The following is a 20,765-nucleotide window of genomic DNA, read 5'->3' as shown; positions in this document are numbered from 1 at the left end:
GAGCCGGGTCGCGTCGTTCACGTCAAAGAGTCGGCTCTAAGAGCCATTTCGTTCGCGAACGACCCATCACTACTACAGCGAGTTAACGTAGGCTCACTTTGGACACGGTGGCACTTCCTTCGCCAAACGCTTGTTATGGAGACAACCACCAGGGGGCGTGAGAGCACTAAACAAGCCCTTCTGATGGTTGACAACTATCAAGGCATACTAATTGAGTTATAAACCAATAAATTCAATAACAAACCGAGATCAACATTCAGTTAAACATGTTCGCTTCATATATTCAGTGGCACAGGTTTAGCCACCGATAAGCTCAAGTGAAGTGTTAATTAATAACTATAAATACTCTCCCTGATAATGCACTGATTTCCCATTTTGAAATTAGGCGTTTTTTCCGCTGCAGGACAGAGTTTATATGCTTGCTTAAAGTGTCACTTTAAGAGTAAAGTTTAGGAGGTCACGTGAGGGAGGAGTTTGCCAGAGAAGTAGTCATATTAATGGGAAAACAGGGGGGGAAACAACAGTCACATCTCCTGAGTGCCTGTCAACTTTATGATTTAGACCAACTCACGTCCAGAACAGCACAGTCATCCCCGGCAGAAAGTAGGCTATACCCGGTTTAACGTTTAGGTGAGCCGACAGCAGCTGCAGGCAAGGAATTTCAAGCATGATTTAATTTATTCCTTAATAATTCCATGATATTAGGTTCAAATATGGGCACAAACTTGTTGGAAAATAAGAGAGGGGGGGAAAAGGGATGCTGCCTGATCCAGGACACGCCCTGTCGCTGGAAAGTGCCTCTTCACCGCTCGTTCTAGTCTAGTCCACCAAATCGCAGGCTGTATGTGTGTCCTTGCGCTCAATCCCAATAAATGACAGGCTCAAACTTAAAGCATCAGAAATATCACACTGTCAACCTTCTGCACAGCTGCACCGGGCCATCTTCTCCCGTTCATTTCGGCAAAGAAAGAAGAGACTCTACCTACCGGGCATGTCTGCTAGAGGTGAGTATCTTTTGCCGCAGAAGCCTTCATAACAGTACATACAGAGGGGGGAAAGTCTCTTGATGTTGGAGGAGGTGGTGGAGGAGGAGGGGATCTCGGTTCGAGGATGGGTGAGATGGAGAAGGGAGTCCCGCTGCACCGTCTTACGGAGGATCGGGCTGCGGTAATGACACTGATATTGTAAGTAGGTTACACCGGTGCATAGCTGAAACTACAGCTTCCACCGCTGCAGTCTTTCTCCCTTTTTTCTTTTTTTTAATAGCCTACAACTTACTTCGTTGCTCTCCATAAAACCTAAAGATAGATCTAAGCCTTAAAAAATGACAAGCAGCTCTGTGATTGCTCTGTGATTGCTCCTTTAATCAGGGAGGTGCGTGTCATTAGTTCAAACCTGCTGGCTGTTGGTGGAGAATAGTCAGTCAACAGCAGGCGTTTGATAATCATCATTTGGTAAGGATTAACCGGTGAGATCAGGTGATAGAAAGTTCCTTTTATTTATTTTATTATTATTATTTTAGAAAATGCATGCTAAATACAAACTATAATTCCTTGCAGTCTGAGTTGTCCAGATGTTTTTGCAAGATTGACATTTTTTGGCTGAGTATGAGCAAACAGTTCAGGCAGGTGGATAAGAGGAGCTTGTTTCCACAGGCTTTTGTGCTGTCTTGGATTTCTGTCAGGTGACCTTGCGCTCAGGCACAGCATCCAGCTGTTCCTGCTATAGCTGTGATCAGATGGTCTGACTGACCAGAGCTGAATAAAAAGCTAAACATGGCATCAGGGTTATCATATTAAATCTGTAGTTTGGTTCATTATGATCAGTCTGATCCATTTAGTGGGTAAAACAGCATCGTTTTTTGTTTTTTTTTTCTAAAGAAGCTGACTATTCAGCAGATATCTCCCCTCCAGACTCTATATGACAGAGCCTTGTATAGCAAGAAAGCTTTGAACTCCCTCCCATTACCGATGTGGACTACTGTATCTGCTGGTGGAGATCGATGAAGCTAAGAGCCCACTGCTTAAAAAGTGCCCCTGTGGTACATAGATGTGATTAGCACACTTAAGCTCCTGCAAACAGCCAATCACCATTCCTGGGAATTAATTGCATCCTACATCCTATGGTTGTATATGCCAGTCATCTCCGTGCTGTTTAGACAAACATGAGGTTACTAATATGTGGATAAATCAGGCACAAACAAGAGCTTTTTCATCAATATGTCACATCAAGTCATCTGACATTACATGTTTGATAGTATAAAACAATACACACGATTATTCTTTTGTTGTAACAATCTTTCTTGGCAAAAAATCCTGATACCCCTGGAAAGCCTGTTTATTTCTCCTTAAATGCTTCCAATTTATAAGGAAAATGCATTTGTGGGTTGAAACAGCAGAGTTGATGTAAAATTTGCCACTTTGTCAGTGGCAAACAGCTTATTCTCCTTTTGACTCTTGCACATGCGAGCTTGGACCCTGGTAGAGCGGTCAGTTGTTGTCTGCTCCAAACAGGCCATGTTTGACAGATCTGGTTAGGGCTTGCGTCATCTGCAAAGCTAAGTTGCAGCAGGTGAGCCCTGGTACCATTTCCAAATGGAAGGCCAAGTACTGTATGATGGTGATGACGAGATTCTGCAACCAGTGGACAATACCATATTTCTAGAGAACTCTATCCTCCAAGATTATAATGCACATCACACAAAGCGGGGTTTATAAGAGACCACGACCAGAATTTGGGAGTTGAAAATGAAGTGGCCACTGAACACTTGTTTGATCAGCATAGGCGTGCTGTTCATGTCAGAGTGACCAACACAACCACACTGGCTGACTTGTGACAAAAGCCGGTTGAAAAATAAGACACCATCCCACAGGACTGTGTGACCAGCCATGAGGAGGTGATGCCAGGCTGTTGTGGCTCTGCATGGTTCCTCAACATGCTGCAGAGGGCTCTGTTTGTTAGATGAATAAATTGTTAAATGGTGGGTTTGTCTTGTTTCTTCAGACTTCAATCATCCAATCCAATAAACGATACCAAACAAGAGTCAATGGCACACATCTGTTTGGCAAATTTTTAATGGGTGCTGCCCAAATGCATTTTTCTTACAAATGTGGCAACATTTAAGGAAAACTAAATAGAATTATTGCCAAGAAGTATTATCACAGCAAAAAAAAAAAAATATCGACAAACCACAAATTTCTTTACTTTGTAACAAGTTTGTATCAAATCACGTGACATGCCATTATTGGTATGGTTAGCTATCATAATATGATTGCGTTCTTTTTCTTTACTTTGTAGAGAATCTGCACGTATGTTTCAATATCTTGAGGCCTATCAGAATATATTTCCACAGATTTTTTTTGCCATATTTTAAGTGTTATCTAATTTTTCAGAAAACTATTTGCAACTATTTTGCTAAACGCTTTCAGCAAAGTCACTTTTCAAGCAAAAAGCTAAAAATTTCCAGTTTCTCAGTTGTGAGAATTTGTTACTTTTCATGTCTTATGACACAATATATATAGAGTAATTTTAACAGTATTTTTAAAAATCTAATCTGCAATACTGTAACAGCTGCTTGCAGTTCCCTATTGTGTGTAATTTAAACTAATGACCACTCTCCTTCGAGATTTATGTTCGAGATGTCAATACGAAGTGTCTAATGGTCTGCCCGGTTCATGTTTTAGACCTCTAGTGGTGTCATTATCAATATTTCACTGTATACAGGAAAGAACTGAAGCACGTTTGGTGATTGATTTTCATCCAAGAGCAAAAAGGAAGTTTAAAATCATCACAAATTACTACACTTTCTCCTGCCAGTGTCCCTTTATGATCACAGGCCTCTCCTTCAGTGGTCCAGAGAGTATAAGCTATTATTGTGCTCTCAGCCTTGAAGTCGCCCACCCCGTTATCAGCACAAGGCCATCGGCTTTTACCTCAGTAGTAGCGATGCCCTTCCATTAGTCACCCCACCTTAACCCTCGCGGGCGTGCTGCTCTCTCTGGGCTTTTGAGTCTCATCGTATTTCCTGTCCTCTCTTTTGCTTTTGTCTAGAATCTCTTAACTCAATTTTTATTTATTTTTCATAAAACCATTATCCTGGTCAGTCGTACCTATGAGCTGCTCTGTGTGCGTCTGCTATTAATGGCCATTGAGCAGTTCAGCCAGAGCAAATGGGGCTTAAGTGCATTGTTCAAGGTCACATTGTGGTGGTATTTGAGAGATGAGCATATCAAATTTCTCCACCGACAGTACATTATTGGAAAAATCAAGTAAAAAAAGAAACGAACTAGCAGCTATGCTACTTAGCATAATCACTTTTTTGTGCTGGATATTTGCTGTCAGTTCTTTGCTACTTTACAACATGTTGGACTATTGAGCTTTAATATGTGGGGCTATGATGTTTTCAGCTACACCCCGGGTGTCGTATAGGCTGGCATTTTATATGTGGTTTCCTGCTTTGTAGAGCTTTAAATTGTGTTGAAAATATCCTTCATATGTGCTTTTTTCCTAAAGAATTTTTCAGTTGGATGTAATTAAATGTCTAATTACACCCACCAAGCAGATTAAATGATCGTTTTAGTTAGTATGTTAGCGGGATTTGTGAAAAAGTTATGGATGTATTTAACTGTGGAAACGTTTTGGCCACCCCTCATTTCTTCATATTTTGCTTCTAAGGAGCCAGACTGTCCTCTCACTTTTTCAAAGTGGTCTTGAGTAATAGTTCTCCAGACTTTCTCAGGAAACCAATGTCCAAAGAAAGTTTTTCTTTAGACACTGAGTGTGTTTTCACTCAGTCCTTGTACCTGAACATTTTCAGACAAATGTGTTTTTTTAAAAAAATTTTTTATTAAACCTCTTAAAACTTTGATTCAATTCATTTCAGTTCAGTTTTATTTATATAGCGCCAAATCACAGCAACAGTCACCTCAAGACGCTTTGTATTGACCCTAGAATATAAAGCAGTTATTAACACTGACCTGTGAATCATCCAGGCATAAAAGATGCACTTAACTTATGGCAAAGATTCAATGTTGTTTCTACACATAACAGAAAACTTGCTGAATCTATGAAAAATGCTACAGCGAATGATATTAGCTGAAAAAAAGTATTGTTTCCGTAAAAAAAATTTGAGGCAGCTGGACAAATGGAGCATAAAAGAAGAAATGGTAGGCCTACAAAGCTATCTACGACCGATGAAGAGTATCAGAAAAAATCCAGCAAAAAGCTGACGCAGGACCAGAGACATACATCTGGCCCTTCAGCTGATTAATCTGCTGCCTCAACAGAAATGATCTCAGTTGAATTGTCACGGCCAAAAAGCCATTTTAAAGAAAGGGAAACAGGGAGAAAAGCCTGAGGTGTGCCAAATATGCAAAAGCTGCACTGGAAATTAGTGGCAACAGGTCAAATTTGAACATTTTTGGTTCAAATCATTGTTACATCATATGTACAGATGTTGGGAGTGAGGTACAGCAACGAGTCTCTAAAACACATGTTTTAGTTTGGGGCTACATGTTGGCACATGTTTGGGGCTACATTCCAGCCAGTGGTGTTGGGGATTTTGTCAAAATTTGATGGAATTATGAAAGCAGAAAAATAACATTTTGATTTTGATCCACCATACCATGGAAACTGTCTGATCCATCATAAACAAAGTGCCAATGCAGTAAAAGCGTACCTGGATAGAAACACAGTGGAACACTATCAGTCATGGACTGGCCTCCAGTCACGTAATCCTGAAGATTACTTAAATAAATTAGAAGAATGCTTCCTAAAAAAAGTATTCTTTGCCTTCAGTAAACATGTAGCAATAATTTTGAGTAAAATGCAACTGAAATCAAAATCAAAGCTTTTTTATTTAAATCAATCAATCAAATAAAATTAATCATTGAGGAAAATGTGCCTGGTATAAACCAATCAAGTAAATTTAATTTGACCAGATTCCATTAAATATAACATTTTACAGTCTGCTTATGTAACAAAATTATTTTTTGTAGTGTAAGTGAGTTCAGGCTGTGTGAGAACAAAGGAGATCATATTTCAAGCTCTTTAAAATTGTACCAATTCTTTGTTTTTCTCATTTACTTTATTTCCATATATGCGTACACATGTTTCAATAAATCACCGCACTTTTCCCCCATTTTCCTAGCAAAGGCATGGTGTTAAGGGAAGTTTCGCCCATGCCTGAGGTAATGTTTTTGTTCTTTCATCACTATCACTGTGAAGAAATGCCGTCCTGTTTTCCAAAGTATTTTTGTAACTTGCAAACTCAGTTGTACGTTTTATTACATGCTGTTTATGTGCATGTGCACTAATGAAAGTCACAAGAATTTTGTGGGCCTGAAAAATTATAGGTAACTTAATTTGTCCTGAAAGTAATTTCATTATGCAGGACTTCAAGTTACTATGAACAAAGAAAGTGTGCCTCATAAACCTTAGTGCATCTGTGATTTTCCTCCACTTCCTGCTTTGCCCCGCCCTTTCCTTGACCAGTTTGCACATCCTGCACAGCGTACCTGTCTCGGTGCAGTGTTATCTTGATGATCAGTGGTGGATGAAAAAGGAGGCACGGCTCCGTTCTGCAGTAACCCAATCTGATGTCTCCTTCTCATCCGACCATCGGAGAGGGCTGCTCACGCTGCAACGGCACGACCCTCTGCCTCAGCACTTTTCTCTCTCCCAGTGTGTTTGTGTGTTTATGTACTGTACGTGCGAATTCCGAGGGTCGGCGTGCGCGCGCATGCATGTGTCCTGGCAAAAGCCTGAATAATTGATGAGCAGTGGAAGGAGTGAAAGCACTGCCGGACGGGACGGTGTGTGTGGGAGTGTGTAGAGATGGGGGAGAGGAATACAGTGAGGCAGCAGCCTGGCTACGATGGGCTCTGCAACTACGCCCAAAAAATCACCTCCTGTTTCGGACTAGATGGTAAGAGAGGGGGGGTGTTTGTTATGCGTTGATAAGGATGGAGAAACAGCAGAGGCTGTGCGAATGTGTGTGATGCATTTTATGTGCTCTACTGATTTTCAGCTGCGCAGGGACAGCAGTCTTGTTTTTCTAAGCGTGTTGAGTTGCGAGTGTGTGGGTAGTTGTGGCAAACATACCACAGACTGGATGACGATTGGAGGGCAGTGCCACATTGCAGCAGAGTACTATGTCCTCAGCTACTCTCAGGTACATGTGTCCTCGTGTGTGGGTGTAAGACTGTACATGTTCTTTCACTGTCACACTTTTATTTTTGCTTGTAATGAAAGTCTAACTGCCTGAGTGAAGGTGTGGTTGCAAGAAGACTCCAGAGGAAGTAAAATTAGATAAGTACCTGATGGTAATAGCACTATACGCAGCCAGTCTACCTCCAGATATCCTGTCTGTGCACCCTCTCAGACAAAGAGGAAATTCATTAAATTTGAAGTGCAGGCCAAGCCGGGCATCTCCAGACTAAAAGGAAATTTTGTGCTTTGTCACTGTCTGCTATGCTTTTCATCAAGTGTGCGCTACTCTGGTTTAATTCTTTCGTGACATGTTTCATTTACTCTTATCTGCTTGATAGAATTAAGATGTCAGGAGGGAGTTTTCTGTTTTATTGCACTTAGTTGATATTATGTTGAAATATGTTTGGTGACTACGTAGCAATTTCCTAGCAACTCTGTGTCAACAAAACTATCATATTTTCAGTTGGTTTAAAGCATTAGTGGGTTATTGTCAGTGGATTTTACCTCATGAAAAACTTAGATTTCCAAGGAATGTGAATGGATTCTTGGCTGGAGGAAATGAGCCAAGAATGAATGACATTGTGCAAGTCTTTGCAGAAGCAAATTTAACTCAAACCCAGAACATGTGTTCTTACTGCGTTGCAACTTAGCAAAATCCTATTGATGTAGCCGTCAATTTCAATGCTAATGGAGGGATAACTTGTCTGCATTTCAAGTTTAACACTAATGTATTCACAGGCTCTTTAGATGTTATTGATCCTGCTGATGAGGAACAGTGAATTTGTGCGTTTTTGCCTGCTGGAACGACCTTGCTGGTTGTTGACCTTGTAAGGGACTGGCAGACTCCCAAGGCAATCCAACCTTGAAAGAATGCTTTGGGTCAGTGTAATGCTCTACAATGATCCATTTGTTCTTTCTGTGTGTGAACCTAACTTAATGTAAGATTAAAAAAAGGACCTTGTTATTTAGCAGCGTAATTGAACTTAAAACGTAAAGACAAATCAAACCCCACCCAGAAGATAATCGTGGCTCGACGTCAGCCTTAAGCAGCTTAAGGCACCAAGCTGGTTGGGCTGAAGACACTCATACTGTAAGCTTGTCTCCTTACGTCTTACTCTACGCTACCTAAAGCCACCTGAAAAGTGATGGATGGAGGGACCCTAACCAAAGGCGGTTCATCGGCTCTTGAAACCGGGCCAAGGTTTAACGATGCGTTCTTTTGAATTTACCCTTCAAGCTTCCTTTGTTTCGCTTCTGTGCCTCTGTGAACACCCCTCACCCCCGATGTCCAAGGCTGAAAGTATTTCAGAGCGAGTCTGAGTCCAACACTGGCTGACGTCTACCTGCAGTGCTTCGCCCTTCTCTGTGGGACGGTCGAAGGAGAGCAGGGCACCATGCCTACTGTGCCCAACCTCAACAGCCTGAGCAAACTGTGCAGCTCCAGCCGCAGCCAAAGTGTCAACCGCGTCCGAGTAAAACGCAAGAGCTCGGTAAAACGTATGTCCATCATCGAGGATGGACATGTGGCGGAAGTCCTGTACCTGATTCCTAAACAGTACATGGAGCAGCTCCCGTACCTCAACCCTAATGACTATTATCTAAGCGAGAGGCTGAACGATGTCGCTACAGGTAGGACAGGTTAAAACATATGGATCAGCGTTTATTAACTCAGCTTCTGTTATAGGCTTTTTATTGTCCAAATAATAAAAACTAACTGTAGTGATATTACCTTACCTCCGTGCGAGCAATAAAACATTCACAATAACATGCAAAAAATAGACTGTGCATCTAGTCTAAGACACTTTTAGCTGAAGTTACATTAGAGTTTATAATTTTTCTTCCTGCTAGCGGCCCTTTTTTTAGCAGTTGTTTTATACAACAAAAGACTCTTATTTTAGCCCTCTATTGCAGTCTGGCTGCTCTGTTTGTGAGTAGGTGTCTCGAAGTGAATTGATTAGTTGTTGCTCAGAGATCACTTTGTTCTAATTGGATGACAGCGTGTGACTACACCTCTTGTGGATTTCCACATCTGACCTGTGTTTCTTTGTGCGAGCCTCACTTGCATGAGTTATCCAATGATTACACTGAAAAAGTCTCACAGAAAACATAAAAAAAACGTTAGAAAATTCATCACCCTCCTCTTTATACTTATATAATTCAAAGCCATATGCGAGGGCAATTTTGCTGAATTTTGCCAAGCCAACGGTACAACAGTACATGAGGAAGTGACATGGTGGCTTACATCAGGATTAGAACATGGGCATTAATACAGATTGAGATTTCCAGACCTTATGCATTCTCTGACTGCATGCCAGGCAAAGTAGTAAAAAACATCATTGCTTGGCACTGAGTTGTCCTTAAAATAAATACTTGCAAACCACATGGCAGCAAGTTCCTTCTAATGCTGGTGTCTAAAAGTGATTTTGAGCTTCCAGCTTTAAGGAAGGTGGTTTCAGATAAAAGTTCACAGAGGTTAGCTGTCAGCTAAGATCAATCAGAGACAGTGACATTCAATAAGTGCTTATATGCAGTAATATATATGCATTTTTTTTTGGGAGACTGGATAAATTCTATGATTTTCATAAGACTAGATGTTTGTAAAAAGCACTCAGAAATGAACAAATAGTCATCCTCTTATTCAGCCATAACCACTCCCGAAGCCTATTGTTGCCTATGATTGCTGAACCCAACACAAGCTCTGTGTTCCCACACCATAAACCCTCCTGCATTATTCCACTTGATGATTGTTTGTTTGAATGTGAGTGGCACTAAGCCTGCTCTCCAAGTGCTGTTATCCAGGGGTCAACAAATATTTCATCGATTCCTCAAAGAAACATGAAAACAAGTTAAGCCCCGTGTGGGTTGTGGGTAAAAAACAAAAAAGGGGGAAAGAAAAGTGGTTTTTATGTTTGGGTAAATTGTTAAAACATTTCTCAAAAAATGCCAATGAAGTTGTTTGTTGGAAAAATATAGTTCTGTGTGTTCAGGGTGGCTACATAACAGTAATGTTAATCTGGAATGGGTGAAATACGCTTTAAAGAAGTGCGCCAGGTTGCACAGGGTTGGTGTTCAAAAAGTTCTCACTGTTTTGTAACCTGTTTTAAAATAGAAGCCGGTGAAGTGCCTGTCATTATCCGGCGAGAGAGAGTTAATTAAGTCTGTCTGTGCTCCAAAAGAGTTTAAGAGTGCATCCTAGTTATTTGTTTTCTCTGTCAAGTTTATAAAAATCTAGAAATCATCCTCCAGTCCACAGAGTGTCTCAAAATGCATATTTAAAAAAATGTTTTTTCATGCATTTATGTGTATGTGCAATGTGTGTCTCTGGTGTCTTGCAACCATAATTATAAAGCCGGAGATAACTGTGCAGCCTGTCTTCACTGTTTTTTACTCCACGTGTGATGTTTTTTTTTTTGCAACATAATCATTTTTGCCAGTTTGGCTGTGGTCTGAACCCATAAGACAAATTACTATGAAATGCTCGTATCAGATGATAACAGTACTTAACCTGCTAATTTACAGGCTTGTTATTAATTGACAGTCAAACATGGATCATCCATAGTTGCGCCAAATACAGCAGAAACCTTTCATCCATGGATAATAGGCTTTGCTCCTCAGGAATTGCTCCTGGCAAGCCTATTGTACCAGGATTGTCCTGCAGCTCCTACAGAGATTATTAAAAGAGTCAAGATGATAATAGGTCCACTACAGCAGGAGCAGTAACAGGATGTTTTTGTGCTGCATTTAGCAGTTAGTAGGTGGACTGCAAACCTCGTAGTGTTCTTTTAGTTTTTACTGGATTTTATTTTTGTTTTAATTATCATACACTTATAACATATTTCCCTTTCTTTACAATAAAAAAGGGTGGAGTGCTCGGAGTAACGTCCGGCACCTATTTATACCATTTGCCTCCCTGGCATGTCGCCCATTTGTTTGATGAGGAGAAAACGCCCCGTGGAAACTGTGGTACGATGATTGGTTTCCAGAAGGTGGCACAGTTTACACTGCAGTAGGCGAATGCATTCTGCATGCATAATAAGCTGCCTGCATTAGGATTTACAGTGGCAGTGCTGATGAAAAACTGTTCCTCGCACATAGCCATAGGAATACGGATTGATCAGTAACCAAATTTGGTCCCTAATTTCTGCTGAGTTACTTTTGGAGTCATAATCTTTCCACGCTGTTGTTTCTAGAAACACTGGACTGGCACCTTGGGCATCAGTAGAACTTTTTAAATTCTCCGTAGAGCAAATAAGAAACTTTATTAATGCATTATACCCTAGTTTGTCAGCTCTGAGTGAAATTGTATTCCAAAATAATTCCATATATTTGATGCGGTTTCTTTTTAGTACAACAAAACGTGTCGCTTCAGTTACATAACACTAGTGCATACATTTTTTTCTTGTTTTTGCATGTTGTCGCATCTCTAGCAGATGGGAGTCTTGTTTATTTTGCAGGGTTTTTTTTATTTTTTTATCACAGAGGTGCCACTTCATTCATAGAGTCATTTTTTTCATATGGTTACTTAAGCGACAGATGATATAAGAGCCGGTATGTTCATCTAGCTAGAACATGCTCTCCTGTGCTCTGTGTAATTGGATTCCAGGGGACTGGAGCTCCGAAGATATTAATACAGCGCTCGTGTTCGCGATCACAGGAAGTTTAACCTTCAACCTTAGATGGCCCGTTTTGGTCTTTGCATTGCTGCCCTCATGATCACTGAGATTTTTAGCAGTTAAGGCTCTCACTCTAATTAAGGTTGGCTTTACTGGTCCAAAAACATACTTCCAAAGAAGTCAGCCTTTTACTTAGTTGCTTTTAAAGTAGTTGTGCTCTGCTTTTTTTTAATACATCGGTCAAATACTGAAAGTTTTCAGTGAGCCACTCTTTTAGCACAGCAGGCTAATTGCCTTACTGTAAAAAGCCATTGATCACCACCTGCTGCCCTGTTGTACTGAAACACAGTCTTTGCTGAAGTGTCTGTTGTACAGCACAGTGATAAGGGGGTGCTTTTTCAGAATAATTCAATGTTGAACTTCTTACTTGTGGAATAGATTTATTTGCATTTCAGAATATTGATAAATCGCAGTACACCACCCACTTTGGAATGGAGGACAGTTAGAAATAAGGTTTTGAAACTGGAAAAAAGAAGAAAAAATCTGTGTCATTACATGTGAGCAGGTGTGGGGATTTTTTTTTGGGGGGGGGGTTACTGTTTTGGTCACACAGAGGCATCAGCAGCCACCTGGTTGCTGCAATGAGGAGGCGGCTGACACAACAGAGAGGCTGAGAGAGGGAGCAATAGGGGAAGAGGAGGGAGGAGGATGTGTGGAGGGGGGGGAAAGGAGGAGGAGAGGGATGGGAGGAAAACAGGCAGTCGGGAGGCAAACCCCACGCTGTAGCTGTTTTTGAGAGGAGCGCTAAGCAGCGCCCACACCTCTCTCTCTCTCCCTCTCTCTGGTGCTTTGGCTTTCTTTTTTGTGCTCCAGTCTTGACTAAAAAAAGGGATCTAGCAGCTCGGGTGTTTCTGGTGATTGATCTTCAGAGCCTTTTCTGGTGCGGATATACCTGGATTCCAATGGTCATGGTCAAAGAAAAAGGTATTCCAGCGGTCATGACTGTGTGTGTGTGAGGTTGTCATGAGTGTGTTATTACGGGATTTGTTTTGCCTGTCGTGCTGTTGACTGTCTGCAGACCGTATAGACGTGCAGTATGTCCATTTGGCTTTAAACTCCAGTGTCTGGCTGAATTCGATTTGACTGGACTAAATTTCTGATTTCCGATTTGATTATTTTTAGAGATTTAGACATATGATGTGGTAATATGGGGGTGGTTTTCTCTATGTGGGTGTGTGTTGCTTGGAAGAAGTATGACTAACAGCTCAGTCTAAATGTGCATCTCTAGCACATCAACATGTTCCCTCAGAGAAGCAGACTTGAACATGCTACGCCCTTGTCGATATTCTCTAGCTGCTGCTGCTGCTGCCTGGGTTAGAGTCTGCTTAATTTGGCTGCATCAGGCTTTATGTAAATGTACAGCATCTGGCTTGTCATATAGGAGCTTGTCAATTAAAACCTTCAGGGTCATAGTTCTGGGATTAAACAGTTCATCTTTATAAAGAGGCTAAATAGTGAGGTAACGTAGAGACGAAAAGTGGAGCACTAGTGTAGGGAGGCACACTGCGCAGAGCTGTGGACCTGCACTCTGTCTCTCCCTCGCTCTCTCTCTCTCTGTCTGCAGCCGTTGCCATGGTGACCATCTAAAAGGTACACTCCATTGTTGTCAGCTGTGGCCCCATTCATAGTGTCCTGTTGAAAGAAAAAGATGATTGTTTCCACCTATTACTGAGGTCGCCCGGCTGTGTGGGCAGAACGAAGCGAAGTCAGGGGTTGTCGTTTAGAGATATTAACATTCCCTGCAATTTGCCGGGGCATGCGCTCGTGAGGTTGACCGTTGTCAGCATGACTCAAGGCGAGCAGCAGCGAAGACAGCTTTCTAGAGTAAAGAAAATCTCCTGTTTAAAAATATTTAGAGGAGCGGTGAAAGCTCTGCCAAGGAGCAGATGACTAACTGAACTCAAACTGGAGTAGCTTTTGTACCAGGAACGAGTCTGTGACTTTCAAACGCAGTGTATATCCATCACACTTCATCACTATACTATACAAAACAAGGTGTTACACTTTAAACCTAATGGACTGGATGTTAAGATCATAGTAATAAGTCACTGAGGCATGTCTCCAGTTGTGCAGTGCATGCTTGTGTAGCCAAACATAGTTCATCATAATTCTGTCTTTTTCCTGAAAATATTTCTACCACCAAAAAAAAAACATGTGCAAAGACTTTTTCTTTTTTTTGGTCAGATGTGAGTATGCATCTGACAGCACATTCGTGGCTGGAGGCGGTGTCCAGCTCTGGAGCTGTTTCCCTTCATGTGGATTTGACTGGGCCACGAGTAAAACGGCTCTCACCACCAAGTCCCCGTGCTGGCAGAACATCCGTAACCTCTGGCTGCCACGTTTTCATCTCCCTTCTGAAAGTTTTTCCATAGACTTAACTCACTACCTTCCTGTTCCATTGTGGGCTTTGTCGGTGACAGAAAGCTTGTCCAGGGTCCTCTAGTTTTTCATTCCTCTTAAGAGGAAGCTATCGGAATGTTTTTGCAACCCAAGCTTTCATCGTGTATTCTCCCGGGATCTCATAAAACAACCTGTCTGAGGCCAGGTGGGCTCGGTACCATCAGGACGCACAGCTGAGCCAATACTGAATTGCACTGTATGCTCAGAAAGATGAATCACAATCAAGGGATTGCAGTGTTAGCGTTTTGTCTGCTTGCAGGCGGCTGCCCTATTTTCAAAGCCAAAAATACCCTTGAAATAGTTTGTAATTTATTGGGTCCATGTGTACCTTAGATAGTCTGAGCTTGAGTTACACGTGCCTGAGATTTGTGTACATTTATAGGCCGAGCTGATTCTTTTACCCTCATCCTCATGCTTCCTGTGCCAAATTGCGTCGGAAGCCCGGCTGACCGTAGCCATCAACACATGTATGTCACCTGGCTCATGAAACGCCAACTCCCACCACTCTTTCTTACACAGTGTGAAGATTTCCTCTTGACATGAAAGTCTAATGTCATGTGCCTTTGTGGCTGCCTCTAGTGATTTTGCAGAGTGCTGCTTCTGCTGCAGACAACTGCAGTGGTGCCTCATCTTTGAAGCTTGCCAGTGTCTAGCCCCTGAAAGAGGAGCTAAACCCTTTCGCAGACATGAGTGCAGCACAGGCTCTCACAGACACTCGCTGTTTGTACAGCTGGCACACAAGACTAGAATACACAGATGAGATAAGTGGTCAGCCAGGAAGAGATGGCCACTGACCCAAAATATACACGCTGAAACAACACGAGTGACGTGGGTGAGAGTCACATGAAAGAATGCAGAGTGTAGTCATATATTCTGCCAGTCAACAAACATCCTCCCTGCCAGGCATCAATCAGTGTGATTATCCCAGGAAACACGACAGGAGTGCGGGGCCTTCGTGGGCTGTCATTGAGAGGCAAAGACCCAAAGTCATCACCAGATTCACAATCACGAGGGTCTTTGAAGTTTATAAAGCCTCCATTGTCTACTTCTTGATAAGCAACTGTGCTCCGAGTCTCTCTCTATTATAATTGTGTACCTGCTCAACAACAAATGATCTGCAATGAACTGCACTGTGGCGTTCAACCACAGAGTGCAGATCATTATTTCAAGCTCAGGTCCCTGAGGATTAGTTATTAAAGGTTTAAAGAGGGGGTCTGGTGGAGGCCGATAGGACTCCCCCCTCTGCAATTTGTGCCCTGCGTTTGAAGTGCTTTGTCTGGGGTGCTGATGGCGGGGCAGAGGGGTGTGGAGGTGCTGGATACCACCATACATATTCATGGAGGGGAGGGTTAAGAGCTCCTTGTTATGTCTGAGCGATAAAGAGCCCCACATGCCCTTCCCCCAAACAGGCACACGTCCCACAGCACATTGGCATATTTTGTGCCTTTGATGTTAATCTTGGGTCAGACCCCCCTCCCAGAATATTCCATCCAAAACCGGTTGTACTCGGTGGCACTATGTGTGTGTTTTTGTTGCCTATGAAGATCTGGGGACTCAAGTACTGGCATGGGCACAAGGAGTGGAGATGACTGCCTTTGCCCTCCCCCCCCCTTGGTGTGTCCCTCTGTCTAGTGTATGATACTCTACAAACGCACACACTTTCCCTTATGGCTGCTGTTTGTGTCTACTGGAAACTCTTGTGTCTGCGAGTCTTACAGTAACAAAGGGAGAGGGAGCGACTGAATATTCTATTAGATCTTTTCATCTCGCTCTCTCATCTATTGTTTAATTCAATTCCCCCTCTCCCAGCGCATTTCCAAAGTTCTACTATGGTTTTGCATACCTCGGGGTCTATGAAGGCAGGAAATGAAAGCAACAAAGTCTGAAGCTTCTTCAGCAAATCCTACGCTCTCTGTCAACAGCCCCGCTCCATTATTATTAGCCAGTGAGGCCGAGGCACGTGTTACAGAAAAACATCTGTCCTCGGGGGATTCATGAGGACCTTTCTCACTTCCCTCCTGAGTATAATCTTCAGGCTTTATTACTGCCAACACAGCTAGACTTAGCTTAAATGGGCTGGGGTGGGGGTTGAATATAGAGAGAGCAGCCCCCTTTTCTCTGGGCCTGGCTTTGGGATGCTCTGCTGGTTATTGTTCCCTCACTACTGTGTGTGTGTGTGTGTGTGTGTGTGTGTGTGTGTGTGTGTGTGTGTGTGTGTGTGTGTGTGTGTGTGCATGCGTTCATTGTGTGCTTAGGCTAATATCAGTCACTTCATCCTCTGGTGATGAGGCAGGACAGCTCACCCTGTCAGCATAGCCAACACATCCAGCCCAGAATGAGGAATGTGATCAGGAGTTGGAAAAATTGTACTACTATATATTTTACAGTAAGTTGCTCTGTGCTGAGGTTGCTTCATGTACTGCATACTTACTTATTTATAGCATTATATGATATATATTCTGGCAAACCGAGCAGCATCTTGCTCCTGTCCCATGAACCTCTAAAGACTCAATAATGGATCTGTTAAAATGCCAAGATGCTGAAGTAAAAGTGCTTGAACTCATGCTTTTATAGACGTGGAGTTATGAATGTATACAGGACTGCTAAATGTTTGAAAGAAGCCCCTCAGAAAGGCGCTTTATGTCCGGACAAATCCTGTAAATGAGCCAATCTGTAGCATTTCATATAATTTAGCAGCCTTTTTTGTGCAGGGTTCTTAAGTTTTAATGAAATGCCATGTAGAGTACCCGTCTCAGCTTCATTTTTTCCTAACCCCCTCTGTGCAGCCACTAGTCAGGCAAAGGCAGTACTTTACAGAGCGGGGCAGAGGCGGGGCAAAGTTGGAAAAACACAGCGCTTATGGATTCCCATCCAAACCTCAGCGTTTAGATCCTCTGTGCATGGGATTCAAACATCTGTCTTGGATTTCTGTCAACCTGTTATGACGTTAGCAGTGTTGACTTTTCCGTGCCGGGCTGTCTCCCACTGACAACGCAACACTATGAAGCGTTAAAAATAGAAACTGGCATCAAATCAAAATATCTACTTTAAAGCTGCTCTGTTGAATATTTTTATCACCACGCTGGTTCAATGCCTGTGTAATGTGAAAGGTCTAACTTGTATTAACATATTCAAAGAATTATCACCATCCGTAATCGTTTTAGGCAATAAGTACAGCCCCAAATGCCAAGGTATAATAGTTCAAGAGCCACGTCTGTTGTTTCCCTTAGGAGAACAAACAGGAACTAAAAGCAAACCTCATATTGCACCTTTTTGTCAGCCTTGATGTATAAAAAAACATAAGTCAAAATTCAATGATGTACTGCAGTTGCATTTATAAAGTTGTATTCACAGTCTAAGCCACAGTCATAGCCACATTTTTGCCATGCAGTCATTCAAGCCTATTCTATACTCTTTAAGCAAGACTCACAAATTAGCCTAGCGGTCATGCTAGCTGGTGAGGTCAGTGTTATCCACTGCACCATTTTACCCTCCATTATGCCAACTATAAAAGGCAGCAATACACAGATTAACCCGAAGTAGTACAGACACTTTTTGCTGAAGTGGCTTTTTGTTGAAGTTTGATTGAGAGTTCAGAACATTTTAGTGTAGGTCTAGTAGACAGGCTACAGGCTAGCTAGCTAATGTAGCTTGATTTTGGAGAGGTAGGTGCTCTCAGGTAGGGATTCTCAGTAACTCCAAAGTTAACTTCTTTCTACTTTGGGTGGTATTAGCTAGCTTGCTAGTGCTAGCAGTGACTTAAGTCATTGTAAAGTGTGTGAAATATTGGGTTTGTCTGAAGGCACCTTTAATAAAGCTGGGATAGGGATTGAAAAAAAAGCAATTAATTTGTTACAATTTAACTACTGGGCCTTTATCCAGAAAATGCTATGGTAGTCAGGTATGCTAATTGTTGAATATTAACTTGAACGATGTTTGTATGACATTTCTGTGTTTACAGCTCGTTGTACCTTTCTTAAGTTATAATGAATCAAGTTTTAAAGGTTAAGCCTTTAAAATCACATGACATCTTGCTGATTTACTATTTTGTTTTATAGCAACATTATGAAAGTTGTTTTGATTGCTAAAAAGAAAGCCAGTAACCTGCTGTGCTGGCACAGTCAGCAACCTCATGTACCAGCACTTTGTAGAACACATTTTCTTATCTTCGTTTTTGACACACATTTCACTTGTCAGGCTTCCGGCAGCTAAGGTCATGTGTCAAATAAACAAAAGATGGGCCTTGGAATGTAGCATTCCCAAACAGAGGAAGTGCTAATGGGGGTGTTTGGAGATGCAGCAACTTTAAATGTTTTTATTTTTATTTTGTTCATTTGATATTTGACTTAGGTATTTAGTTATTTTTTATTTGATTAATGTTAAGTTAAAGTATTAAACTAGCTCTTGGTTTTATGTCATTGTAGTTACTTCATTTGTCAGTTTTTGTACAAGTTGGCCTGATCAGCTAACATTTAGACCATCGTTAGAAATATACAATTATATATAAAATTTCCTCCTCGTTTGATTTATACTACTAAATCTTGTCAGTTTCCTTCATGAGCATAGTGTTATTGCTACTGGTACGAGTAAATGCGACCAAAAAGAAAGAAAGAAAAGGAAATGGAATTGGCCTTTAAGTTGTTCTAGCATGTTCCTGAGGCTGACTTATTGGATTGGATATTTTTCATGAGAGTGGTTACCCAGATGGCCTCTGTTTTTCCATCGAGGTGCAATGTCACATACAGAGCTGCTGGGACTCCGTTTACTCTTACAGTAGTCTGGTTCGCCCAGAAATGAGTCATTGTCCTGCTGAGTGTAATCACATCAGAAACACCAAGGAGAAAGATCCTCCACTCATAGTCCACCTTTTTTTTCTGTTATCTCACAACTACTCTGTACCTTTGTGTTTCAAAATGTAAATAGAATAATGTTATGTTGTTGTTATTCCTTTTAGGAGTTGCCACAATAAAGGTTTAGTCAAGTTTAAATCAAAAATAGCTGAAATGCCTTTTAAAATAATTGGACTTCTCTTTCTGCCGTCTTTAAACATTAGTAAGCCAGTCTAAACGTAAATAATGGGACACAAGGTAGGGCAAGTCATCAGAAGTCCAGAGTAATCTCTTTCTTTGGTAGACCATCGATTGTTCGTGATACTATTTCAGTATTCGCTATTTTGGCGGTGTCTTATTTTAGCCTTGCAGACTAATGATCTACTGCAGAGCAGAAAGAGAAAAGAGCCTTTCATGTCTGTTCTCACTGTGACTCTGCATATTTGTGTGGGTATGTCTTTGTTTGAAAAAGAGACAGAAAGAAGTAACAAAAGAAGGAAAAGCGAAAGCCTCCTTGCCAGCTAAAGCTCCCGACTGTCAAATAATCTGCTGGTTTCAAACAGCTGATAAGCTGTGTGCAGTGCGACACTGCAGCAGTATTTACGTTCCGTGCAATAGTGGCAGATTAATGTCTGTCTTTAAGAGGGATGCCCAAAGTGTTAAGTGAGGAATGCCATATGCTGATACATCGTGGATCTAAAAATAATGCTGGTGCTGCTTGCCATTAATAGCCTAGCCTTATATAATTCTAACGATGGTCAAAATACCTCACACCAAGAACGTGATGTCTAAATGTGTTTGTACATTAAGATCTGAGGCTGAACAACAAGTATGTTATAGCCAAGGTAGGCTGTGGTTGCACTACTTTAGTTCAGACTGAAATATCTCAATCTGTTTCTCAGTTTGTTTCATTGCTTTGAATGTTGATATAGGCATTCATGGCCTTAAAGATGGTCCTCACTGAGTTTGGTTATCCTCGGATACCATCCCAATTTTCACGTCCACAGAACCAACTTTTTTTGATAGACTGGCGCCTTTCTTGGTCTAGACATTCATGGTTCCCATAGGAATTACCTATGATTGCCCTGACTTGTGTCGCCTCAATGTGTTTTATATTGTAAGCTAAAGACTTGGCGACAGTGAGAAGGAAAAACGGCCTTTTAACAGGAAGACTCTCAGGCAGAACCAGGCTCTGGGAGAGGCAGCCATCTGCCACAAATGGAGGTGAGGGAACAGGAAACTATGGAAGAGAGCCATTAGATTAATAATAACTATTAAATGGAGTGACATGAAGTGTAGTTCCAACAGTCTTTTTTCAATTAATCTAGTTCAGTTAATCTTCAATTAATCCAAATTTGAATATTTGGTGTATACTGCATAAGACCTTCTTGTGTTTGTGATTGGTAGTAATTTATAATAATTACCACCAATGTATATGAATGCGTTAACAGTCAATAAATCTAAGCTCGCTAACATAGTGAGCAATGCACCTTCATAACATCAGCAATGCTGACATTGTCATCTTGAGCGCGATAGAATGCTGACATAAACATTAAGCTCCAAGCGGCACTAAAAGACTCGTGTCCTTTATAAAGTGGCTCCGCTCCTTTACATTCTCGCTTTCTCCTCATGCGTGCACACTGTCAGTACATCA

At 41.6% G+C, this 20,765-nt stretch overlaps 1 protein-coding gene and 1 long non-coding RNA gene across 3 annotated transcripts in view; both read left to right on the top strand.

Moving 5' to 3' along the window:
• Positions 1-1,128: 1,128 nt before the first annotated feature.
• LOC308388584 lies at positions 1,129-6,713 on the top strand. Its single transcript, XR_013970137.1, has 3 exons — positions 1,129-1,184; positions 6,154-6,188; positions 6,493-6,713. It is a non-coding gene; the product is annotated as an uncharacterized lncRNA (long non-coding RNA).
• Positions 6,714-12,595: 5,882 nt separating this feature from the next.
• The window catches only part of LOC308388582 (actin-binding LIM protein 1-like), a 28,975-nt gene continuing 20,805 nt past the window's right edge, over positions 12,596-20,765 (top strand). For both annotated transcript variants that reach the window (XM_080869375.1, XM_080869374.1), the window contains exon 1: positions 12,596-12,806. In XM_080869375.1, coding sequence (XP_080725501.1) covers positions 12,785-12,806 — 22 coding nt within the window. In that variant the 5' untranslated portion in view covers positions 12,596-12,784. The remainder of the gene's footprint in view (positions 12,807-20,765) is intronic.

This window comes from Rhamphochromis sp. 'chilingali', assembly GCF_963969265.1.
Source record: "Rhamphochromis sp. 'chilingali' genome assembly, chromosome: 20".
Lineage (NCBI taxonomy): Eukaryota > Metazoa > Chordata > Actinopteri > Cichliformes > Cichlidae > Rhamphochromis > Rhamphochromis sp. 'chilingali'.
The sequence above is the reverse complement of the archived record's forward strand: the minus strand, read 5'-3'. Positions and strand labels throughout refer to the sequence as shown.